General features: G+C 46.4%; 1 protein-coding gene across 5 annotated transcripts in view; it reads right to left on the bottom strand.

Annotated features, from left to right (window-relative positions):
* Positions 1 to 26,418, bottom strand: part of LOC121567671 (protein CASP) — a 159,557-nt gene that overhangs the window by 19,607 nt on the left and 113,532 nt on the right. Inside the window, exons 15-24 of one of the 5 annotated variants that reach the window (XR_006001147.2) lie at positions 23,687 to 24,433; positions 22,946 to 23,023; positions 22,526 to 22,627; positions 21,543 to 22,150; positions 20,307 to 20,457; positions 19,184 to 19,486; positions 18,545 to 18,733; positions 6,326 to 6,602; positions 4,094 to 4,828; positions 3,203 to 4,063 (exon numbers count right to left, since the gene is read on the bottom strand). The exons of 1 other annotated variant lie outside the window; for it this stretch is intronic. Coding sequence is in view for 3 of the 4 variants with exons in the window: in XM_041877873.2 (XP_041733807.2) it covers positions 4,390 to 4,828; positions 6,326 to 6,602; positions 18,545 to 18,733; positions 19,184 to 19,486; positions 20,307 to 20,457; positions 21,543 to 22,150; positions 22,526 to 22,627; positions 22,946 to 23,023; positions 23,687 to 24,433 (2,894 nt within the window). In the remaining variant the exon portion in view is untranslated. Of the gene's footprint in view, positions 1 to 3,202; positions 4,829 to 6,325; positions 6,603 to 18,544; positions 18,734 to 19,183; positions 19,487 to 20,306; positions 20,458 to 21,542; positions 22,151 to 22,525; positions 22,628 to 22,945; positions 23,024 to 23,686; positions 24,434 to 26,418 lie in introns of those variants that run through there. 3 more of the 5 variants (XM_041877873.2, XM_041877874.2, XM_041877875.2) reach the window with 3 other exon arrangements.

Below are 26,418 nucleotides of genomic sequence, written 5' to 3'. Positions count from 1 at the left end.
GTAGGTTATGGAGCAGGGTCTGGTGTAGGTTATGGAGCAGGGTCTGGTGTAGGGTATGGAGTAGGGTCTGGTGTAGGGTATGGAGTAGGGTCTGGTGTAGGGTATGGAGTAGGGTATGGAGCAGGGTCTGGTGTAGGTTATGGAGCAGGGTCTGGTGTAGGGTATGGAGCAGGGTCTGGTGTAGGTTATGGAGCAGGGTCTGGTGTAGGTTATGGAGCAGGGTCTGGTGTAGGGTATGGAGCAGGGTCTGGTGTAGGGTATGGAGTAGGGTCTGGTGTAGGGTATGGAGTAGGGTCTGGTGTAGGGTATGGAGTAGGGTCTGGTGTAGGGTATGGAGTAGGGTCTGGTGTAGGGTATGGAGAAGGGTCTGGTGTAGGGTATGGAGAAGGGTCTGGTGTAGGGTATGGAGTGGGGTATGGAGCAGGGTCTGGTGTAGGGTATGGAGAAGGGTCTGGTGTAGGGTATGGAGCAGGGTCTGGTGTAGGGTATGGAGAAGGGTCTGGTGTAGGGTATGGAGTAGGGTCTGGTGTAGGTTATGGAGTAGGGTATGGAGCAGGGTCTGGTGTAGGGTATGGAGTAGGGTCTGGTGTAGGGTATGGAGCAGGGTCTGGTGTAGGGTATGGAGTAGGGTCTGGTGTAGGGTATGGAGTAGGGTCTGGTGTAGGGTATGGAGAAGGGTCTGGTGTAGGGTATGGAGTGGGGTATGGAGCAGGGTCTGGTGTAGGGTATGGAGAAGGGTCTGGTGTAGGGTATGGAGTAGGGTCTGGTGTAGGTTATGGAGTAGGGTATGGAGCAGGGTCTGGTGTAGGGTCTGGTGTAGGGTATGGAGCAGGGTCTGGTGTAGGGTATGGAGTAGGGTCTGGTGTAGGGTATGGAGCAGGGTCTGGTGTAGGGTATGGAGTAGGGTCTGGTGTAGGGTATGGAGTAGGGTCTGGTGTAGGGTATGGAGTAGGGTCTGGTGTAGGGTATGGAGAAGGGTCTGGTGTAGGGTATGGAGAAGGGTCTGGTGTAGGGTATGGAGTGGGGTATGGAGCAGGGTCTGGTGTAGGGTATGGAGAAGGGTCTGGTGTAGGGTATGGAGTAGGGTCTGGTGTAGGTTATGGAGTAGGGTATGGAGCAGGGTCTGGTGTAGGGTATGGAGTAGGGTCTGGTGTAGGGTATGGAGCAGGGTCTGGTGTAGGGTATGGAGTAGGGTCTGGTGTAGGGTATGGAGCAGGGTCTGGAGTAGGGTATGGAGCAGGGTCTGGTGTAGGGTATGGAGAAGGGTCTGGTGTAGGGTATGGAGAAGGGTCTGGTGTAGGGTATGGAGAAGGGTATGGAGAAGGGTCTGGTGTAGTGTATGGAGAAGGGTATGGAGCAGAGTCTGGTGTAGGGTATGGAGCAGGGTATGGAGAAGGGTCTGGTGTAGGGTTTGGAGCAGGGTATGGAGTAGGGTATGGAGCAGGGTCTGGTGTAGGGTATGGAGCAGGGTATGGAGAAGGGTATGGAGCAGGGTCTGGAGATGGGTCTGGTGTAGGGTATGGAGCAGGGTCTGGTGTAGGGTATGGAGCAGGGTATGGAGATGGGTCTGGTGTAGGGTATGGAGCAGGGTCTGGTGTAGGGTATGGAGTAGGGTATGGAGTAGGGTCTGGTGTAGGGTATGGAGCAGGGTCTGGAGATGGGTCTGGTGTAGGGTATGGAGCAGGGTCTGGTGTAGGGTATGGAGCAGGGTATGGAGATGGGTCTGGTGTAGGGTATGGAGCAGGGTCTGGTGTAGGGTATGGAGTAGGGTATGGAGTAGGGTCTGGTGTAGGGTTTGGAGCAGGGTATGGAGTAGGGTATGGAGAAGGGTCTGTTGTAGGGCTTTAGTATAAGCCACCATAGAGAAGTCCCAAACGGTTCCCCTGCCTCTCTGTATGTAGCCTGGTACAGCACTCCGTGTTATGGACCAAACCTGGGACTTCCAGTACAGATGATATTGACATCTCTGTGTTGTTTTGTCCAGTTTTCCTGATTTGGCCTGAAAATATGATTTGTGAGGAAAACATTGTCAGAGACCCACTAGGTTAAACAGGTTAAACTGTGATGTGTGCCCTTACTAACCCAGACAATGACACCATATCACTATGTTAGCTACTATGTAGTTTCATCATATATCATGTTTCAACTGTGAGTTAACCATGTTTCATTTTTAAGTAAAAACAGTAACTCTTCTATTTTTAGCTTTTGTAAAAACAATTCCCTAATTTGTACTCTTTAGAGTCAATAGACTGTGCAATCTCTTAGTGGCAAACAAATTGCTATATAAAACTCATCCTTGGAGCACACTAGGGGAAAAAGGTGGTTCCTCAGATGAGTGGTGCACCAGAGATCCCGCCCCTCAGCACCATCACATGGCTGTCAGCAGGACCACACAGGGGTCAAAGGTCATTCTTCCCTCAGAAACTATGGAAACTTGGCCTTTTTAGGTTTGATTCTTCTCTTCAGCTGAATCATCTTGCTCCTCAGCCATAGACACACACACAAAATGGAGTAACAAGGTTAAAAAGTCAGCCTGCCCTGTGCGGAGTGAGAAAGGCAAAAGGTTTGTAACAGTCGCTGGAAAGTGTCGGAAAAGAGGTGGCTGGGCATACTACGTGAGGTCACTACGTGAGGGGAGATCTGTGGACAGGACACTGAGGTTTCTCTTCTAAACTAACAGCCCCTGGTCCAGCTCTGTCTGTCTGTCTGTGGTGCATTCTGACAGTAACTGGTGGTGTTTGGGGGTACCTGCCAGTAACTGGTGGTGTTTGGGGGTACCTGCCAGTAACTGGTGGTGTTTGGGGGTACCTGCCAGTAACTGGTGGTGTTTGGGGGTACCTGCCAGTAACTGGTGGTGTTTGGGGGTACCTGCCAGTAACTGGGGTGTTTGGGGGTACCTGCCAGTAACTGGTGGTGTTTGGGGGTACCTGCCAGTAACTGGTGGTGTTTGGGGGGTACCTGCCAGTAACTGGGGGTGTTTGGGGGTACCTGCCAGTAACTGGTGGTGTTTGGGGGTACCTGCCAGTAACTGGTGGTGTTTGGGGGTACCTGCCAGTAACTGGTGGTGTTTGGGGGTACCTGCCAGTAACTGGTGGTGTTTGGGGGTACCTGCCAGTAACTGGTGGTGTTTGGGGGTACCTGCCAGTAACTGGTGGTGTTTGGGGGTACCTGCCAGTAACTGGTGGTGTTTGGGGGGTACCTGCCAGTAACTGGGGTGTTTGGGGGTACCTGCCAGTAACTGGTGGTGTTTGGGGGTACCTGCCAGTAACTGGGGTGTTTGGGGGTACCTGCCAGTAACTGGTGGTGTTTGGGGGTACCTGCCAGTAACTGGTGGTGTTTGGGGGTACCTGTCAGTAACTGGTGGTGTTTGGGGTACCTGCCAGTAACTGGTGGTGTTTGGGGGTACCTGCCAGTAACTGGTGGTGTTTGGGGGTACCTGTCAGTAACTGGTGGTGTTTGGGGGTACCTGCCAGTAACTGGTGGTGTTTGGGTGTACCTGTCAGTAACTGGTGGTGTTTGGGGGTACCTGCCAGTAACTGGGGGTGTTTGGGGGTACCTGTCAGTAACTGGTGGTGTTTGGGGGTACCTGCCAGTAACTGGTGGTGTTTGGGGGTACCTGCCAGTAACTGGTGGTGTTTGGGGGTACCTGACAGTAACTGGTGGTGTTTGGGGGTACCTGTCAGTAACTGGTGGTGTTTGGGGGTACCTGCCAGTAACTGGTGGTGTTTGGGGATACCTGCCAGTAACTGGTGGTGTTTGGGGGTACCTGTCAGTAACTGGTGGTGTTTGGGGGTACCTGTCAGTAACTGGTGGTGTTTGGGGGTACCTGTCAGTAACTGGTGGTGTTTGGCGGTACCTGCCAGTAACTGGGGTGTTTGGGGGTACCTGCCAGTAACTGGGGTGTTTGGGGGTACCTGCTAGTAACTGGTGGTGTTTGGGGGTACCTGTCAGTAACTGGTGGTGTTTGGGGGTACCTGCCAGTAACTGGGGTGTTTGGGGGTACCTGCCAGTAACTGGTGGTGTTTGGGGGTACCTGCCAGTAACTGGTGGTGTTTGGGGGTACCTGCCAGTAACTGGTGGTGTTTGGGGGTACAGTAGGACCTGTGGCCAGCAGGACGACTAAGTGATTCTCAGTAACAAAACTAAACTCAGTATTCAGAGCCTAAGATTCCCTCCTTTTTGTCTTCTCAGAGTTCATTATATCTTCTTCTCCATCTTGGTTTGGCAACCACTTCTTCTTCTCTCCTTTCTCTCAGGAAAGAGACTGGGTATAAAAATGGCCATTGAGCTTGGCTTTGGCTGTGCCCTCTTCTGTCCAATAGGAGAAGACCAGGGGGACAGTCAAAGGGCAGAGGTTGTGAGGTCATGAGAAGGGGCGTGGGGGGAGGTTCAGAACTCCCACTCAGAGGGGTCTTCCTTGCCAGCAGCCTTCTCCAGTCTGTGGATTATATTGTTGAGGTTGGCAGCTTTCTTCTTGCGCAGGGTATTGTCCCTGGGGTTCTTAGCCGGGGTTGAGGTGTGACTGGAGGGGGCTGAGAGACAGAGACATGCCTCAGGGAGACTGAAGAGGCTGCTGCTGCTGGAGCCCGGCCCGGCCGAGCCTGAGGTAGTGCAGTTTCTCTGGGCAGGGGATCCACCTGACAGCCTGGCTTCAACCCCGGCCTCCATGTCCCGGTCCTCAGAGGCTCCTCTGTGCCCCCCGTGGCGGCCCTCCACCGTGCCGTCTGACTCTGTCCCGTCACAGCTGTCCCCCTCCCCGGCTTTAGCTGCTGCCGCTGACCCTGCAGCCTGAATCTCCTCTATGAAGAGCTCCCTGCGGATACGAGACCTGGGGAGGGACGGAGAGCAGGGGGTTAAGACTAGGTTGGGCGATATTACGACAGCCATCGACGATGGTGAAGACATTGTGATGTGACAGACGATGGTTGTGACAGACGATGGTTGTGACAGACGACGGTTTAGCCTAGCTGAACTTGACTGGCGCCGTGCAGTAAAGCAGTACAAAACGCAGCTCACAGCAATAATTAGCCTATTCCTATTGGCTGTAGTCTATTTCAATCAATATGTTATATACAGAACGCAAGAGAAGAATGTAGGATAGACAGAGCGGGGAGTTCCACCAAAGCAGCGCAAAATGTCCAGAAATAAAATAAAATATTTTTTCTCTCTCTCTGTCAGATGCATGGGGTCCTTAAGACTATAGCTGTAAATTGTATTTATTTTATTTTTTATTTTTTATAAACGGACACTCCCTAACTATCTTGTGTCCAACGGTAAAAAAAATAAAACTAGTCTACCTTCCCTTTTCTCCCTATTGGAAAGGCTGTGAATACGGCTGAAGGCTACGTTTCATCGTTTTATTCATGGCTTTCTCCTGACCAAACATTCAATGGAACAGTGTTCCATTTCTCAAAGGTATTGTAATAGCATAAAAATGCAAGGTAGCCAGGGGACCAATAACGAGAGAGAGAACAAACCATATCAATAGCCTATAGAAACATCGAATGACCAGTTTAATCAAGTTACAGCTTATTAAGAAAGATATGATCCCACGCGGGCCGGGAAAATCCCTCCATGTGAGGTTGAAAACCAAATGTCCTCATTTCTCCTACTGGCCTATCATAAAAGCTTTAATACAAGCTAAGGTTATGAACAGTAGCTTATTTCCCCAAAAATTCAAGCCTACGTAGGTGTTGTCCTAAAGTTGTTGTGGCTTTCAAAAATTACAAGAATGACAGTCTATAGCCTAAACCTGGGATATTCTCATCAATCACAGCTTTATGAGAGACAGAACAAACAATATGATTTATTTATATATTATTTTCTGACACAAATAAAGCGTTATTATTATCCAGTGGTGAAGACGGTAGACTGTGTCTCTCCAGGCCATGATGTCACTACGGTAAGACAGCCCCGTTCCTCATCAGACAGTCACTGCTACATCATGTGTTGGGGCCACAGACGGACACAGAACACACACACCCACACACCCGGACACAAGCACAACCACACCCACCCACACACACACACACACACACACACACACCTACTCCACCACCAGAAAGGATTACTAGAACAGATTTGCCATTGCCTGCACTTAGCCTCTTGTTTTAACAGCATTATCTTTCGTCCAGTCGCAGTTGATTTTGCGCTATATCCCAACTGCTGTGTTGGCAAATTTTGTATTTATAGACCTTCTACAACAGTAAGGAAAATAGCACCGTACATCACCATATTTGATGGGCAGATAATCCCGGTAGAACAAAGGTTGACGTCGGCCATCTCTAACGGGTTGCTGTCATACTTTGCAGTGCAGTAAACTGACCTGTAGTTGTGGAACCAGTTGATGACGGTGCTGGTCTTGAGGTTGAGCTGGGAGGCCAGCTCCTCAATGGTTTTGGGGGACGGGTAGGGCTTCTCCTGGTAAGCACTCTTCAGAGCCTCCTTCTCCTCGGGACCCAGGACCACCCGGACTTTCTTCTGGTACTGCTGAGGAGGCCGCTGGTGCTGGGGGCTGGAGCTCTGGAGGAAGTCCGGCCCTGCCAGGCCACCGTCCACAGAATGGCCGTCACTCAGCGAGCTGTGGCGCCTCTTCAGGTAGGCTGCGGAGAGACAGGGAGAGGATGAGATATCGTTGTAGATAAACACAGTGTACTGGTACCAACACCCACTAGGGGGCGGTAATGTCTAACTTCAGCAATACATGGACAGAGTCAGCCTCTGAAAACACCACAGGCTACAAATGTGCAAATGACAGCATGGATTTGACATTTTCTAATCTCCTACAGTACAGTACACACTGATCCAATGAGCTGATAAAAGTGTTCCACTACACAGGGTCAGCTCATTGTTTGTCTGCCTTTCCTCCCAGCTCTGCTATTGGCCTGGTCCCCACTGCTCTATTCTGACCTCTGACCTCTGATCAGTGACTAGGGCCAACTTCACCCTTCTGCCTGCGCTCAGTGAGCTCCAACATGTGGTGCAGCCTCTCACCTCCAGGCCTGCTGTGGGCATTGTCATGACTGTCCTGGGAGGATCCAAATGGGCAGATCAGGTTTGCAGGGAGAGCTTACTCCAGATCTCCTCCCACCCGCAGAGGGGGGGGGGGGACTGTGGGGTTTTGACACCTCACGGCCTGTCGTAAATATAAGGAGAAGGAGTCTCTCTCTCCCCCTCCAGTATTAACGAAAGGAATGTCTTTGTTTACAGACTTTTCCCGCCGAAACTCTTAACACGTTCTAAAGCGAATACTGCAACAATATTTCTAACGTAGAACGTGGGGAATGTTCAGAGGCGATCTAAAGAATAATAATGTAATATGGGTTATTTTGTGATGTCATTAAAAATGTTCTAAAGGAAATACTGTGACTTGAAAAGTAAAAGTATACACACCAACTGTGTGAAGTGTCCATCCTCTACGCTGTGTATGAAGTATGAACAATGATGAAAGTGTTTTTGTTAAGAGAGGGATGTGATCTTAGAAACTATAAGAGGAAATTGTTTCTCTAACTTTGTACAAGTGAGTAGTCACCGCCCCCACTTGAGTGAGGTCAGAGAGCGTGTCAGCGTGACGGAATCGTCCCTTTTTCGACCAGAGTGCATAAAGGCTTAGTAGAGAAATGAACCTTTAGACCAGAAAGACATGAAGCAGCCGCTACAAGTTAAAAATGGTTGGAACATATGAGACCAGAACATCGCCAGGCTGCAGCTGCATGTGTGAAGTTGTTTGAACTCTGAATAACAACACGAGGTGGAGAAGGAAACTCCCCTCTCAGACAATCACTGGTACGGCTGATTAGCTGTCCTAAGTACAATATCTGGAAAAGTGAATTTAAGTGGGACCATTGTACTACTCTTTTCAAACCATCCTACTAAGCTACTGTCATCACCCCACTGGGGAACCATGGACACGGCTGGCTAGTCTATCTTCACAGAACCAATCTTCCAGAACGAGTGGAAGGAAAATCCATTCTGTAGTTCTGTTCAGGACTACATGACAAGTCACCGGACAACTACAGAGGCCCACAACAGTAGAAGACTTGTTGTAACAACAGTAGAAGGAGATGAAGTTGCGTGGAAAAAGGAATGGGGGGGGCGAAATATACTTCTCCCATGGGCTAAGAAACTCAAAAGGGGTGATGATATTAATTAACAGTAATTTCGATCCGAATGTGCAAATTGTCCAAAGAGATACGCAAGGTAGATGGATTATTTTAAATATGTTATTGGCCAATAAACAAATATGGCTCATTAACCTTTATGGACCAAATAATGATGATCCACACTTCTTAGAAAATATATTTAATACATTATCGACCTTGCAAGCAATTCAAGACTCTATTATTATGGTGGGAGAATATAATACCGTTTTAAATAGCTCAATGGACCGTAAAGGAAATCACACTACAAACAATCACCCTCATGCTCTTAAGGAAATCGTGAATGTCATGGATACATTAGAACTAGTAGATATATGGAGGCTTAAATATCCTGATCTAGTGAGATATACATGGCGGAGACTCAATCAAACTAGTCGTCTTGACTTCTTTCTTATGTCATTCTTGTTGGCACCAAAAGTATAAAAAGTGTTGATAGGGGACAGAATGCGGTCGGACCATCATATAATTGGCATATACATTACTCTTACTGAATTTCCACGTGGGCGAGGATATTGGAAATTTTATCAAAGCCTATTGGATGATAACTTGTTTTTAACTAGGACAGAGCAAATCCCCTTATTGTATGGGACACCTTTAAATGTGCCTTTAGAGGCCATGCAATTCAGTACTCATCTCGAAAACAAAAGCAATTTAGGTCAAAAGAGTTTATACTAACAAAGGAAATAGAAAGTCTAACAGAACAGATAGACAGCAATAAAAACTAACATAGAGGCTCAGAATAAATAAAAACAAAAAGAAATGGAGAAACTTATTCAAGAAAGATCAAGTGTAATATATTATAAAAATAAAGCAAACTGGATGGAATATGGGGAAAAATGCACCAAATTCTTTTTAATCTTCAACATAGAAATACTATCGAAAATAATTTATTGAAACTGGTTACAAATGACGGAGTCACCCATGATTCACCAAATTATATTTTGAAGGAGGAAACAAAGTACTTTAAGCATATGTTTTCGTTTCAGTCGCCTCGATCTCCTCTAACTGAAGCTAATTGTAGAGATTTTTTTCTATTGATAATGTAAAATTAACAGCCATACAGAAAGACTAATGTGAAGGTGAAATTACAGAGGAGGAACTTCTGGATGCAATTAAAGACTTTAAGTCTGGGAAAACTCCAGGGTTGGATGGCATACCAGTTGAGGTATACCAAACCTTTTTTGATGTACTCAGAGGACTGTTATTAGCATGTTTTAACCACTCCTATGTAAATGGTAGATTATCTGACACTCAAGAAGGTCTGATCTCATTATTACTGAAACAGGATACAAGTGGAAAATATAAAGATCCAGTCCATTTACAAAATTGGAGGCCCCTTACACTTAGTGTTGTAATGCAAAAATCCTAGCAAAATGTATAGCGCATAGAATTAAAAGGGTATTGTCGGACATTATTCATTCTAATCAGACAGGTTTTTTACATGGACGATACATTGGAGATAATATAAGGCAAGTACTGGAAACAATAGAACACTATGAAAAATCTGGGAAACCAGGCCTGCTATTCATAGCAGACTTTGAAAAGGCAATTGATAAAGTACGACTGGAGTTTATATATAAATGCCTGGAGCATTTCAATTTTGGACAATCTCTTAGAAATTAGGTTAAAATCATGTATAGTAACCCTAGGTGTAAAATAGTAAATAATGGCTATTTCTCAGAAAGTTTTAAACTGTCAAGAGGAATGAAACAAGGTTGTCCACTATCGGCATATCTATTTATTATTGCCATCGAGATGTTAGCTATTAAAATCAGATCCAACAATAATATCAACAGATTAGAAATCCAGGGCTTAAAAACAAAGGTGTCATTGTACACTGATGATTCATTTCTTTTTTTTCCCACAACTTGAATCCCTCCACAGCCTCATAGAGGATCTAGATACATTTTCTAACCTCTCTAGATTACAACCAAATTATGACAAATGTACTATATTACGTATTGGATTACTAAAAAATAAAAATGTTACATTACCACGTAGTTTACCAATAAAATGGTCTGATGGTGATGTGGATATACTCGGAATACATATCCCAAATGAAATAAATGATCTCACTCCAACATTTTTTTATAGAAAGTTAGCTAAAATAGATAAGATCTTCCTACCATGGAAAGGTAAATACCTGTCAATTTGTGGAAAAATCACCCTGATTAACTCTTTAGTATTATCCCAGTTTACCTATTTGCTTATGGTCTTGCCTACGCCTAGCGAACAGTTTTTCAAATTATATGAGAAAAAAATATTCAATTTTATTTGGAACGGCAAGCAGACAAAATTAAAAGGGCATATTTATATAATGAATATGAATTAGGAGGACAGAAATTATTAAATATTAAAGCATTAGACCTACCACTAAAAGCTTCAGTCATACAAAGATTATACTTAAATCCGAACTGGTTCTCTAGCAAACTAGTAAGATTGTCTCACCCTATGTTCAAGAAGGAACTTTTTCCCTTTATTCAGATTACAACCCCTCACTTTCAGGTATTTGAAAAGGAAATCTCCCAAATATCACTATTTCTAAAACAAGCCATAGAAAGTTGGTTGCAATTTCAATTTAATCCTCCAGAAATGACAGAACAAATATTGCAACAAATATTGTGGTTAAACTGAAATATACTAATTGATAAAAAACTGTTATTTTCTTAAAAAAGGTATAATCTTCGTAAATTATATTATCGGTAGGAATGGTGGAGTTATGTCGCACATGCAGCTAACAAAAACATATGGAAATGTCTGCTCTACCCAAAATTACAACCAAATAATTGCAGCATTACCGCAAAAATGGAAGAGGAAAGTGGAAGGAGGAAAAAGTAAGGAACTTGTCTGTCAACCTTGCATTAAAGAACATAACTGGTTAAAGAAAATTGTGATAAATAAAAAAGTATATCAGTTTCATTTAAGGACCAAAAGATTGACAGCCGTCCCATATAGATTGCAAAATAATTGGGAAGAGATTTTTGACGTACCGATTCCATGGCATAGTGTTTATGAACTGACACGCAAAACGACACCGGATTCAAAAATTAGAATCTTTCAATTTAAATTATTATATAAAATTCTTGCTACCAATAGAATGTTATTTGTATGGGGGGATACAATCTTCCCAGCTCTGCAGATTGGCTGTGAAGAGACAGAATCATTAGATCATTTGTTTTGGTACTGTCCATTTGTAGCTTGTTTCTGGACACAGGTCCAGGACTGGCTGAAGGATTGCAATATTTGCATGGAGCTGACCCTGCAGATAGCACTACTGGGTAATCTGAAAAGTCATAGTCAATCGATCAATGATATAATAATACTTTTAGCAAAGATATTTATTTTCAATTTACAAACTGTAGAAACTATGAGAATAGAAAGGTTAAGAACTTTTGTAAAACATCACAGTACAGTTGAAAAATATATGGCAAATATAAATCCAATATGGATGGTGTTAAGAGATAGATGGGAGGTATTGAATGGAGCTGAAGGATGGGACTAATAACAACAACTAATAACAACAAGATAACTAGTGTAAGGCATGCTGTGTCCATAATAAGTATATAGGTTATATATTGTGAGCTTTTGTGAAAGAGCACAGTTAGAAAGATATGGCATATAGAAGCATACCAAATGGACATCATGAAAATGATCGGAGGAAGTTCAGGAGTAAAAACAAACAAAATATAATTATTGACTGTGTCCATAAAATGTATATAGTATGTATAAGCTGGTAGTTGAGGCCTAAGCATTGTTGTTCACTAGTTTACTCCAATTAGGGAGGGATGGTGGGGTTGGAATGTAATAAAGGGACATATATATTTTAAAAAAAGGATATGTATGTATATACAGTGGGGAGAACAAGTATTTGATACACTGCCGATTTTGCAGGTTTTCCTACTTACAAAGCATGTAGAGGTCTGTAATTTTTATCATAGGTACACAAAAATCCAGAAAATCACATTGTATGATTTTTAAGTAATTAATTTGCATTTTATTGCATGACATAAGTATTTGATACATCAGAAAAGCAGAACTTAATATTTGGTACAGAAACCTTTGTTTGCAATTACAGAGATCATACGTTTCCTGTAGGTCTTGACCAGGTTTGCACACACTGCAGCAGGGATTTTGGCCCACTCCTCCATACAGACCTTCTCCAGATTCTTCAGGTTTCGGGGCTGTCGCTGGGCAATACGGACTTTCAGCTCCCTCCAAAGATTTTCTATTGGGTTCAGGTCTGGAGACTGGCTAGGCCACTCCAGGACCTTGAGATTCTTCTTACGGAGCCACGCCTTAGTTGCCCTGGCTGTGTGTTTCGGGTCGTTGTCATGCTGGAAGACCCAGCCACGACACATCTTCAATGCTCTTACTGAGGGAAGGAGGTTGTTGGCCAAGATCTCGCAATACATGGCCCCATCCATCCTCTCCTCAATACAGTGCAGTCGTCCTGTCCCCTTTGCAGAAAAGCATCCCCAAAGAATGATGTTTCCACCTCCATGCTTCACGGTTGGGATGGTGTTCTTGGGGTTGCACTCATCCTTCTTCTTCCTCCAAACACGGCGAGTGGAGTTTAGACCAAAAAGCTATATTTTTGTCTCATCAGTCCACAAGACCTTCTCCCATTCCTCCCATTCCTCCTCTGGATCATCCAGATGGTAATTTGGCAAACTTCAGACGGGCCTGGACATGCGCTGGCTTGAGCAGGGTGACCTTGCGTGCGCTGCAGGATTTTAATCCATGACGGCGTAGTGTGTTACTAATGGTTTTCTTTGAGACTGTGGTCCCAGCTCTCTTCAGGTCATTGACCAGGTCCTGCTGTGTAGTTCTGGGCTGATCCCTCACCTTCCTCATGACCATTGATGCCCCACGAGGTGAGATCTTGCATGGAGCCCCAGACCGAGGATGATTGACTGTCATCTTGAACTTCTTCCATTTTCTAATAATTGCGCCAACAGTTGTTGCCTTCTCACCAAGCTGCTTGCCTATTGTCCTGTAGCCCATCCCAGCCTTGTGCAGGTCTACAATTTTATCCCTGATGTCCTTACACAGCTCTCTGGTCTTGGCCATTGTGGAGAGGTTGGAGTCTGTTTGATCGAGTGTGTGGACAGGTGTCTTTTATACAGGTAACGAGTTCAAACAGGTGCAGTTAATACAGGTAATGTGTGGAGAACAGGAGGGCTTCTTAAAGAAAAACGAACAGGTCTGTGAGAGCCGGAATTCTTACTGTTTGGTAGGTGATCAAATACTTATGTCATGCAATAAAATGCAAATTAATTACTTAAAAATCATACAATGTGATTTTCTGGATTTTTGTTTTAGATTCCGTCTCTCACAGTTGAAGTGTACCTATGATAAAAATTACAGACCTCTACATGCTTGTAAGTAGGAAAACCTGCAAAATTGGCAGTGTATCAAATACTTGTTCTCCCCACTGTATGTGTGTATATATATATACACACATACAGTGTAAAATAAAGGGAACACTTAAACAACACAATGTAACTCCAAGTCAATCACACTTCTGTGAAATCAAACTGTTCACTTAGGAAGCAACACTGATTGACAATACATTTCACATGCTGTTGTGCAAATGGAATAGACAACAGGTAGAAATTATAGGCAATTAGCAAGACATCCCCAATAAAGGACTGGTTTTGCAGGTGGTGACCACAGACCACTTCTCAGTTCCTATGCTTCCTGGCTGATGTTTTGGTCACTTTTGAATGCTGGCGGTGCTTTCACTCTAGTGGTAGCATGAGACGGAGTCTACAACCCACACAAGTGGCTCAGGTAGTGCAGCTCATCCAGGATGGCACATCAATGCGAGCTGTGGCAAGAAGGTTTGCTGTGTCTGTCAGCGTAGTGTCCAGAGCATGGAGGCGCTACCAGGAGACAGGCCAGTACATCAGGAGACGTGGAGGAGGCCGTAGGAGGGCAACAACCCAGCAGCAGGACTGCTACCTCCGCCTTTGTGCAAGGAGGAGCAGGAGGAGCACTGCCAGAGCCCTGCAAAATGACCTCCTATGTGTCTGCTCAAACGGTCAGAGACAGACTCCATGAGGGTGGTATGAGGGCCCGACGTCCACAGGTGGGGGTTGTGCTTACAGCCCAACACCGTGCAGGACGTTTGGCATTTGCCAGAGAACACCAAGATTGGCAAATTCGCCACTGGCGCCCTGTGCTCTTCACAGATGAAAGCAGGTTCACACTGAGCACGTGACAGACGTGACAGAGTCTGGAGACGCCGTGGAGAACGTTCTGCTGCCTGCAACATGTTCCAGCATGACCGGTTTGGCGGTGGGTCAGTCATGGTGTGGGGTGGCATTTCTTTGGGGGGCCGCACAGCCCTCCATATGCTCGCCAGAGGTAGCCTGACTGCCATTAGGTACCGAGATGAGATCCTCAGACCCCTTGTGAGACCATATGCTGGTGCGGTTGGCCCTGGGTTCCTCCTAATGCAAGACAATGCTAGACCTCATGTGGCTGGAGTGTGTCAGCAGTTACTGCAAGAGGAAGGCATTGATGCTATGGACTGGCCCGCCCGTTCCCCAGACCTGAATCCAATTGAGCACATCTGGGACATCATGTCTCGCTCCATCCACCAACGCCACGTTGCACCACAGACTGTCCAGGAGTTGGCGGATGCTTTAGTCCAGGTCTGGGAGGAGATCCCTCAGGAGACCATCCGCCACCTCATCAGGAGCATGCCCAGGCGTAGGGAGGTCATACAGGCACGTGGAGGCCACACACACTACTGAGCCTCATTTTGACTTGTTTTAAGGACATTACATCAAATTTTGGATCAGCCTGTAGTGTGGTTTTCCACTTTAATTTTGAGGGTGACTCCAAATCCAGACCTCCATGGGTTGATAAATGTGATTTCCATTGATAATTTTTGTGTGATTTTGTTGTCAGCACATTCAACTATGTAAAGAAAAAAGTATTTAATAAGATTATTTCATTCATTCAGATCTAGGATGTGTTATTTTAGTGTTCCCTTTATTTTTTTGAGCAGTATATACAGGTAAAAGTCAGTAAATTAGAATATTTTGAAAAACTTGATTTATTTCAGTAATTGCATTCAAAAGGTGTAACTTGTACATTATATTTATTCATTGCACACAGACTGATGCATTCAAATGTTTATTTCATTTAATTTTGATGATTTGAAGTGGCAACAAATGAAAATCCAAAATTCCGTGTGTCACAAAATTAGAATATTGTGTAAGGGTTACATTTTGAAGACACCTGGTGCCACAAACTAATCAGCTGATTAACTCAAAACACCTGCAAAGGGCTTTAAATGGTCTCTCAGTCCAGTTCTGAAGCCTACACAAACATGGGGAAGACTTCAGATTTGACAGCTGTCCAAAAGGCGACCATCGACACATTGCACAAGGAGGGAAAGACACAAAAGGTTATTGCAGAAGAGGCTGGCTGTTCTCAGAGCTCTGTGTCCAAACACATTAATAGAGAGGCAAAGGGAAGGAAAAACTGTGGTCAGAAAAAAGTGTACAAGCGATAGGGATCACGCGCCCTAGTCAAGATTGTGAAAAAAACCCATTCAAAAATGTGGGGGAGATTCACAAGGAGTGGACAGCTGCTGGAGTCAGGGCTTCAAGATCCACCACCAAGAGACGCTTGAAAGACATGGGTTTCAACTGCCGCATACCTCGTGTCAAGCCACTGTTGACCAAGAAACAGCGAAAAGCGTCTCACCTGGGCTAAGGAAAAAAGAGCTGGACTGCTGCTGAGTGGTCTAAAGTCATGTTTTCTGACGAAAGCAAATTTTGCATTTCCTTTGGAAATCGAGGTCCCAGAGTCTGGAGGAAGACAGGAGAGGCACAGGATCCACGTTGCCTGAAGTCTAGTGTAAAGTTTCCACCATCAGTGATGGTTTGGGGTGCCATGTCATCTGCTGGTGTCGGTCCACTCTGTTTCCTGAGATCCAGGGTCAACGCAGCCGTCTACCAGCAAGTTTTAGAGCACTTCATGCTTCCTGCTGCTGACCTGCTCTATGGAGATGGAGATTTCAGGTTCCAACAGGACTTGGCGCCTGCACACAGCGCAAAATCTACCCGTGCCTGGTTTACGGACCATGGTATTTCTGTTCTAAATTGGCCAGCCAACTCCCCTGACCTTAGCCCCATAGAAAATCTGTGGGGTATTGTGAAAAGGAAGATGCAGAATGCCAGACCCAACAACGCAGAAGAGTTGAAGGCCACTATCAGAGCAACCTGGGCTCTCATAACACCTGAGCAGTGCCAGAAACTCATCGACTCCATGCCACGCCGCATTAATGCAGTAATTGAGGCAAAAGGAGCTCCAACCAAGTATTGAGTATTGTACATGCTCATATTTTTCATTTTCATACTATTCAGTTGGCCAACATTTCTAAAAAATCCCTTTTTGTATTAGCCTTAAGTAATATTCTAATTTTGTGACACACGGAATTTTGGATTTTCATTTGTTGCCACTTCAAATCATCAAAATTAAATGAAATAAACATTTGAATGCATCAGTCTGTGTGCAATGAATAAATATAATGTACAAGTTACACCTTTTGAATGCAATTACTGAAATAAATCAAGTTTTTCAAAATATTCTAATTTACTGACTTTTACCTGTATATATATATATATATATATATATATATATATATATATATATATATATGTGTGTGTGTATATATAAAAAAAACAGTAGAAGACTTGTTGTAACTGTTGGACAATCAGAGCCTTACGAGGAGCAAGCTGTGAGTTGGCCCGACCAACTCCCTTTCCAGGGTGGCCCGTTTCAGAGAGCGAGAGCTACACGGCAGCACCTCACATAAATACATTCATTATTTCTTACTCCAAGCGGGCGGCGGTTTGAGTGCAAAGTACAGGAGAAATATAAGTGAGAGTAGTTTCTAAATGTACCAACGTTAAGTGTCTCTGTCCCGGTCTCTCTACCTCTTTCTCTCTTGTAACAAGCAGTCATGTTGTTGTCAGTCTGCTAGGGACCTGTTGTTTATGTATTAAGTGTGGATGTTATCCTGTGTTACCATTTAGTTAGCTAGTAAATAAATAATTAAACCAATCTGTGTAGTACTGAATCATAAGTAAGGCTGGGGTTTTTGCAGATGCAAGGAGGTTACGATGTTCAGAATGATGTTCAGTTAATTGTTACATGATTAATTTAAAATCGGGTAACAATTAAACATAGTTAATTAGAGAAATAACAGTCATCGGATTACTGTTAAAAGTCACGTCACGACAGCATGCTCAGTGTGAGGGGTCAGGTGTCACTAACAGCCTGCACAGAGACAGCTGGGGAAGCCAGGCCTGGTCCGAGATCTGTTTGTGCTTTTGCCAACTCCATTGACTAGCAAATCATGTTTTACAAACAGCTGAAGTCCATTACTTTTGCTCTTCTGTCCTTTCTCTCATATCTATCTATAGTACAGCCTGAGAGAGGAACAGAGCAATGATGTCATTCTCTCATATCTATCTACAGTACAGCCTGAGAGAGGAACAGAGCAATGCAACATCATCGCTCTGTTTCTACCTTTAAGTCTCACAAGGGAGAGATAAATGATGGGGAAACGAGGAAGCAGGGGATGAAATCAAACAGGAGGCAGTTGATGAATGCAACCAGGAGGCAGTGGATGAATGGAACCACGAAGCAGCGGATTAATGGAACCAGGAAGCAGCGGATTAATGGAACCAGGAAGCAGTGGATGAATGGAACCAGGAAGCAGCGGATGAATGGAACCAGGAAGCAGTGGATAAATGGAACAGTGCTGAAAGGGGAGGAACCAGGAAGCAGCTCATGGATGGAACAGTGCTGAAAGGGGAGGAACCAGGAAGCAGCTGATGAATGGAACCAGGAAGCAGCGGATGAATGGAACCAAGAAGCAGCGGATGAATGGAAACAGGAAGCAGTGGATGAATGGAACCAGGAAGCAGCGGATGAATGGAACCAGGAAGCAGTGGATAAATGGAACAGTGCTGAAAGGGGAGGAACCAGGAAGCAGCGGATGAATGGAACCAGGAAGCAGCGGATGAATGGAACCAAGAAGCAGTGGATGAATGGACCCAGGAAGCAGCGGATTAATGGAACCAGGAAGCAGCGGATGAATGGAACCAGGAAGCAGTGGATGAATGGAACCAGGAAGCAGTGGATGAATGGAACAGTGCAGTAACGGGAGGAACCAGGAAGCAGTAGATGAATGGAACATTATTATTGATGATGATGAAGATGGAGGATGAAGACTGTCAGTGGGCCCCTGGAGGGTCACATGATGTCACATCCAATAAAGCATGTGATTGTCCGTGTCCATAATCGGTCCTATCAGCACATTGGGGTGTGTTTGGTCTGTCTGTCTGTGAGATCATTACCTTTTTTCTCCAGTCGTTTCATGTCCATCAGCTTCTCCACTTTGTGTGGGTCCTGCAGCCAGAGCTGCATGCGGACGAAGGGCTCACGTCCCTTTAGACTGAGCTTGTGCCAGGGCTTGGGCCGAGCCAGCAGATCAGACACCGAGCCCTGGGTCAGACCCAGGATACTCTCCCCAAACAGACGCTGCCCTGGGGGGAGAGAGGGTAGAGCGACAGGGGGTCAGGCTGGAGGTCTGAATAGACCACCATGGATTGGGAAATCCAAGCTTGTATTTGGAGATAATTCATGAATAATCTAAAGGAAAAAAGAGATTGGGTGAAACTAAGAGAAAACGACAAAGAAGGAAAATAGAAAATAGACAAATAGGTGAGGAGAGAGGAGGAAGGAGAAAACAGAGAGGAGGAAGGAGAAAACAGAGAGAGAGGAGGAAAGAGAAAACAGAGAGAGGAGGAAGGAGAAAACAGAGAGAGAGGAGGAAGGAGAAAACAAAGAGGAGGAAGGAGAAAACAGAGAGGAGGAAGGAGAAAACAGAGAGGAGGAAGGAGAAAACAGAGAAAGAGAGGAGGAAGGAGAAAACAGAGAGGAGGAAGGAGAAAACAAAGAGAGAGAAGGTACACTAAAAGGTCTGTGAATCTCACCAAGGTTGTTATCGGTCAGCACCTCCTTGACCTTCTTGGTGAGGACGTAGGTGTCCAGTTCTGGGGACATGGCTATCGTCTCCTGGATGCTGAGCCCTGTGATGGGGCCGGGGAGGGGCAGGGGCGTGCCAGGCTGGGACTCCCCCCCTGAGGGCTCACCAGATGGGGGCTCCAGAGACGGGGCCGGGGGGGGCAGAGGGTCCCGGTCTCCCACTAAACCATTGAGTGACTCCTCAGCAGAGCTCAGTGGAGACTCCGGGGCAGGGCTGCAGCTGGCTGAGGTCTGGCTGGGAGTGCCCTCTGCTGGAGAAGAGAGGAAACACAGGGTAGGAGCAGACAGTACAGTAGGTTACACAGGAGGAAGAAGGATTTAAGTGTTTTCTTAATCTTGGTCCTGGGCACCCAAAGGGGGCAAATTTTTTTGTTTTTGACCTGGCACTTTTCAACAGCTTGATGATGAGTGGAATGAGGTGTGTAGTGCCAGGGACATCATAGAGCACTGCAGTCAACAAGCCCAGACAGAAGGAAACCCCCTTAAAGCCCTCAGTGTTGGCAGGTCTGACTGAGTACCCAATAGGTATTAACAATGTGGCTGAATCTCCTCTAAACTCATTGGAAGACCTTGTCCAGTTCCTTCAGATCGGCAAACAACAAAAGGGGTGTATTCATAGGGTATCTGCATCTATCCTTCTCCCTCCCATAATCCCCTCTGTCCCCTCCCTGTCTCTGTTCTGTTTTTGCAGAAGGCTGGAATGGAGCAGTCGTGGAGAATTGTCAGTGTAGATGATGTCCTCTTTACGCCTGGAGAGAGACATACTCTGCTGCCATCTCCCACCCAGAGGCCTGACACCAGGGCTGGGGAGGGAGAAGGGAGGGGGGGACAGGCTGACATGATGGCAGCAACCCACAGCTATCAACAGGCTAAGAGAGCAGTGCTCTCACCCAGGGCTGTGTGTGGAGCTGTATGAGCCAGCAGTGTAATGGTGTTCATTTACAGCTCAGCAGTTGACTGTAAATTGAGGTGGGCCTGATTAAGAGATGATCGTCAGCCATACATACGTCTGTCAGTTGTTTGTCAAGACACAGTACACACACACACACACACACACACACAGTCCATTACCTTGGTTGTGAGCAGGCTCGATGTGTGTGTTCTGGCCCAGATCACCGTTCAGCCACAGCTGCATGCGGAGGCCTCTGGAAGTAATCTTGCTCCAGGGTTTACGACCAGACCCCAGGCCGTCACACATACTTCCTAGAGACAGAGACAGTGCCTAACACACACACACACACACACACACACACACACACACACACACAAATAAAACGTCAGTCACTCATACACATTATGGAATGGCTAAACAGATACAGAGGCATAAGCTCACACACACATTAACTAGGTTAAGTATATTCTGAATTGTATTGGGATCAAAACTGATTGATAACTTCAGAGCTGGGTTGATTTAAATGAAGGCTGTGAGACACTAACAGACAAAATGGGAGTGTGGATGGCTGTGATGAATGATGACAGACAAAGGTAAGCTGGCAGACACTCCAGATCCCCCCCTCTCGCTCTTCAGTAGTGAGTCACTGTTCTCAACCAGGCCTCTCTTCAGTAGTGAGTCACTGTGTTCTCAACCAGGCCTCTCTTCAGTAGTGAGTCACTGTGTTCTCAACCAGGCCTCTCTTCAGTAGTGAGTCACTGTGTTCTCACCCAGGTCTCTCTTCAGTAGTGAGTCACTGTGTTCTCACCCAGGCCTCTCTTCAGTAGTGAGTCACTGTGTTCTCACTCAGGCTCTCTTCAGTAGTGAGTCACTGTGTTCTCAACCAGGCCTCTCTTCAGTAGTGAGTCACTGTGTTCTCAACCAGGCCTCTCTTCAGTAGTGAGTCACTGTGTTCTCAACCAGGCCTCTCTTCAGTAGTGAGTCACTGTGTTCTCACTCAGGTCTCTCTTCAGTAGTGAGTCACTGTGTTCTGACCCAGGCCTCTCTTCAGTAGTGAGTCACTGTGTTCTCACTCAGGCCTCTCTTCAGTAGTGAGTCACTGTGTTCTCACCCAGGCCTCTCTTCAGTAGTGAGTCACTGTGTTCTCACCCAGGCCTCTCTTCAGTAGTGAGTCACTGTGTTCTCACCCAGGCCTCTCTTCAGTAGTGAGTCACTGTGTTCTGACCCAGGCCTCTCTTCAGTAGTGAGTCACTGTGTTCTCACTCAGGCCTCTTCAGTAGTGAGTCACTGTGTTCTCACCCAGGCCTCTCTTCAGTAGTGAGTCACTGTGTTCTCACCAGGCCTCTCTTCAGTAGTGAGTCACTGTGTTCTCACCCAGGGCTGGTGTGTGTGTATATTCTGACTGTGGTACTCACCTCTTTAGAGTCCTCCTGGGTGTGGTTCTCCTCTCCCCCCGGTGCAGGTGTAGCACTGCAGGCCTGGGTGTGGTTCTCCTCTCCCCCCGGTGCAGGTGTAGCACTGCAGGCCTGGGTGTGGTTCTCCTCTCCCCCCAGTGTGGGTTTATCTCTGCGGGGGTCTGGGTTCATGTTGCTCCACCACTGCTCCCTCCAGTGCACCCCTCCAGCCCGGGCAGACCCCTCGGAGCTCCGACCCAGCCTGGGCACCCCGTCAGCCAGGCCGTCTGGCATCGACACTCCCCTGTCCTCCCTCTTCACACTAGAGCTGAAGTCCATGACTGTAGAGGGCGAGGAGGGGGAGACTGGGAGGGCGGTGGGGGGTTTCTTCAGGGAGAGAGCCAGGGGGGTGGAGGCAGGGAAGGAGGCAGCCAGATGGGAGACCAGTACGTCCCTCTGGGAGGAAGAGGAGGAAGAGGAGGCTTTGAGGATGGGTTCCACAGCAGCCTTTTGGGCCTCCATCTCTCTTCGAGCTTGCTTTAGGATGGATCGGATGGCCTCGTCCGAACCACCACCTCCTCCTGCTCCTCTCAGCCCCCCACCAGGGGAAGTACCATGGGAGAAGTCTGCTGGACGGAGAAAGAAGACAACGGATATCAGAGACAGTATCTCTCACACACACACACGCACGCACACACGCACACACACACACACACACACACACACACACACACACACACACACACACACACACACACACACACACACACACACACACACACACACACACACACACACACACACGCTAACAGCCAATACTGAATAAAGTGAGAGTACTAACTTCTTAGACCTTTGAATAAGACAAACAGAATGTGACAAGAAAGACCACTATATATATATATATATATATAATGGATCATCAAGGGACAACTGTCATCCTATATCACCAGTGGGGACAACTGTCATCCTATTCCACCATAGTGCAGAGAGGAGAGGACACTCACCAGATTTCTGCACCTGCAGCTCTCTTTTGGCCTGCTCCAGGATAGACTTGATGGCCTCGTCTGAACCACACTCCGGAGTACGGATACATATGGTGATGTTACCTGGACAAGGGGAGAGGGAGGGAGGTTAGACATACCACCAAGTGAAAGGTAATTTCAAACAGGTACTGGTTACAAAGGCACAGTATTATAGTTGATCTACAGAGATATTACAGCAAGACGCCCCACCCCCCACATAGACAGACAGACGTCACCCTACAGCTGAAACCGACTGTCTGCTCATTAACTCTCTAAATTATACACGTTGGCCTTCCTCTGATGCACGTCCCACTGTGGGGGGGTTACATGCACAAGACAGGCACACATCATCCAAAGCCACGCCACAAGGACAGAAACAGAAGTGTGTGTGTAGGGACAGACCTGTCCGCGAGGCTTGGTCAGAGCTGGCTCTCCGCTTCGGTGCGTCCTGTGCACGGCTAAGGGGTTGGCCTGGGCCCTCTGTCAAAACAAAAAACACACGTTGCTTCAACTTCAACGCCAACTTTCTGCTTCGATGTGCACCTGTATTTAATTTTATCAATAAAGCATGTTCCACAAAATGACAAAACATAGCTACTGAACTGTACGACAGGGTAAACATAGGACTGACAGCTTAAACAAAGGGTTAAGGCAGTTAAAGAAGGTCTGTCTGTCCACTCCCTGAAAACACACAGAGCAGAGATCAAATGCTCTGACGCGGAAACAGCAGGTCTGGCCGATCGAATGTGACTGTGGTAAACTGTAGCCCTGCCCTCCTGTTTGGTCAATACCGTTGAACCTGACTGGTAAACTGTAGCCCTGCCCTCCTGTTTGGTCAATACCGTTGATGTGTGAAGGTTTCAGTATTGATCATGGATGGTTAAGGGAGGCTTGGAGGCCTTTCTGGATGACTAAAGCAGCAGACCCTCACTGACAGACACAGGTGTGACGCAAGACAACTAATAGATAGACCATATTAACAGAGGAAAGGTTTGTGAAAACACACACACACACACACACAGACAGACAGACAGACAGACAGACAGACAGACAGACAGACAGACAGACAGACAGACAGACAGACAGACAGACAGACAGACAGACAGACAGACAGACAGACAGACAGACAGACATGCCTCTCACCTCTCTGCCGTCCCTGTATGCTGCGTAATGCCAGGATGTTCTGCTCATCAGACAGGAACTGCCTCATCTTGTGGAAGGGCTCTTTCCCCCGGATGGTCAGCTTGCTCCAGGGTTTGGGCCGAGCCAGGATCTCACTGACCGAGCCCTGGGACAGGCCCAGTACATAGTGGCCAAACACCCGCTGGCCAATGTTGTGTTTAATCAGCTGCTCCTTGATCTGCCGGGCGATCTCTGAGGTGTCCATGTCCTCCCCATCAGACACACTGCCCCCGGTCCCCTCACACTGGCTGGGAGAGGGGGACGGGGCACTGCCACTACCGCTCACATCTGGGCCTGCAGGAGACTGCTGGGGGGGCAGGGGACTGGCCGAGAGGGGGACAGGGCTAGACCCTGGGCCAGGGGTGGAGGTAGGGGTGTAGTGGACAGGGGCGAACAGCAGAGCTGCTCCCTGAGTGGACTCCTGCAGGGCTTTGGAGTAGAACGTCTGCATGAGCTGGCGCTGCAGGAGGGAGTTGAGGGACATCTTGCCCCCCACCAGAGGGAAGGGGGGGCTGTAGAAGTCCTGGCCGATACCCGTGGGGGTGAAGGGGTGTGTCCCGTTGGTGGTGGAGGTGTTAGGGGGGTCGGAGAGGATCCGGGGCAGGAGGAGCTGGGGGGAGTGGGGGAGAAGAGGAGGAGGCAGGGAGGGGGTACTGGGTGTGGTGGTCTCCTCCACGGACACCTCTTTCCCTTTCCGCCCGGCTGACCCTACAAGAAAGGTCAAACACAATGCATTATGGGGGAGTCAACAAAAAAGGGATCGGAAAATACAAAAACTAAAAAAAGGTTATTTATTAAGTTTATTTTTTAATAAATTGATTTTCTCTCTCTCTTCTTTGCTAAACCCCCCAGACAAGATGCACATGCATTTGTGATTTGAACCTTTCTTGTAAGCGACAACCTGGAAGAAAAAAGGAAGCACTTAAATCTGTCAAAATGGCTGCTGCCCAGCCCTGAGTCTGCCAGGCAGGGAGGGGTCCAGTCAGCAGCCCTGAGTCTGCCAGGCAGGGAGGGGTCCAGTCAGCAGCCCTGAGTCTGCCAGGCAGGGAGGGGGGGGTCCAGTCAGCAGCCCTGAGTCTGCCAGGCAGGGAGGGGTCCAGTCAGCAGCCCTGAGTCTGCCAGGCAGGGAGGGGTCCAGTCAGGACTCCCAATTTCTCTCTTCCCTTAGTTACTTGTCTTCACTATTTTCAGGGACCATTGGTGGAGTGGCTGCACCGCTACAGTATAACAGTGAATCTGATTGGGCCTGACGGCAGTATAGAGCGCTCTGACTGGTCGTCTGTGAGGGTGCAGGATATGGTTGTGATGGCCTCATTGTCAGGAGGAACTTGATTGCTTTTTTATGAATCCTTTGTTCAGTCTTTAGCTCCAGAAAAATGTCATGTTATTAACACGTGATGTTGCAGTGTTTCTGGGCACTTAGTCATACCATTCCAGACAGGGATTTGGACATTGTTATTTGTCGAGACAACAACAAACAAAAGTTTGTGTACAAAAACCTGCTCTTGATAAAAATGGCCAACAGTCATTATCCAGCGGGGAAAAAGTTATGCCAAATGTAGAGACTGCACAGCACTGTTGACACTAAGTCAAGCACTCTGTCTTCCTAAAACTGAACATGTTGCCAGGTGGATTGTATAGGAACCTCCCATTATAAACTGAGTATGTTGCCAGGTGGATTGTATAGGAACATCCCATTATAAACTGAACATGTTGCCAGGTGGATTGTATAGGAACATCCCATTATAAACTGAGTATGTTGCCAGGTATTTTGTATAGGAACCTCCCATTATAAACTGAGTATGTTGCCAGGTATTTTGTATAGGAACATCCCATTATAAACTGAACATGTTGCCAGGTGGATTGTATAGGAACATCCCATTATAAACTGAACATGTTGCCAGGTGGATTGTATAGGAACATCCCATTATAAACTGAACATGTTGCCAGGTGGATTGTATAGGAACATCCCATTATAAACTGAACATGTTGCCAGGTGGATTGTATAGGAACATCCCATTATAAACTGAACATGTTGCCGGGTGGATTGTATAGGAACATCCCATTATAAACTGAACATGTTGCCAGGTGGATTGTATAGGAACATCCCATTATAAACTGAACATGTTGCCAGGTGGATTGTATAGGAACATCCCATTATAAACTGAACATGTTGCCAGGTGGATTGTATAGGAACATCCCATTATAAACTGAACATGTTGCCAGGTGGATTGTATAGGAACATCCCATTATAAACTGAGTATGTTGCCAGGTATTTTGTATAGGAACATCCCATTATAAACTGAGTATGTTGCCAGGTGGATTGTATAGGAACATCCCATTATAAACTGAACATGTTGCCAGGTATTTTGTATAGGAACATCCCATTATAAACTGAGTATGTTGCCAGGTGGATTGTATAGGAACATCCCATTATAAACTGAACATGTTGCCAGGTGGATTGTATAGGAACATCCCATTATAAACTGAACATGTTGCCAGGTGGATTGTATAGGAACATCCCATTATCACAAAAGCTAATATTTTCTCATCTCTGGTATGCAAGATGTTGTGCAGCTAACTTTAACATGAAGAGATAAATCAGTGAACGTCCCCTTTACCTGAATTCTGTCAGCACTGAACATGGAATAATCATGCCAACTGCAACACACATTTGAATATGAACCCTCCGG

The sequence above is a fragment of the Coregonus clupeaformis genome, chromosome 6, assembly GCF_020615455.1.
Source record: "Coregonus clupeaformis isolate EN_2021a chromosome 6, ASM2061545v1, whole genome shotgun sequence".
NCBI lineage: Eukaryota > Metazoa > Chordata > Actinopteri > Salmoniformes > Salmonidae > Coregonus > Coregonus clupeaformis.
Note: the sequence above shows the minus strand (reverse complement) of the source record. Positions and strands in the feature narration are given on the sequence as shown.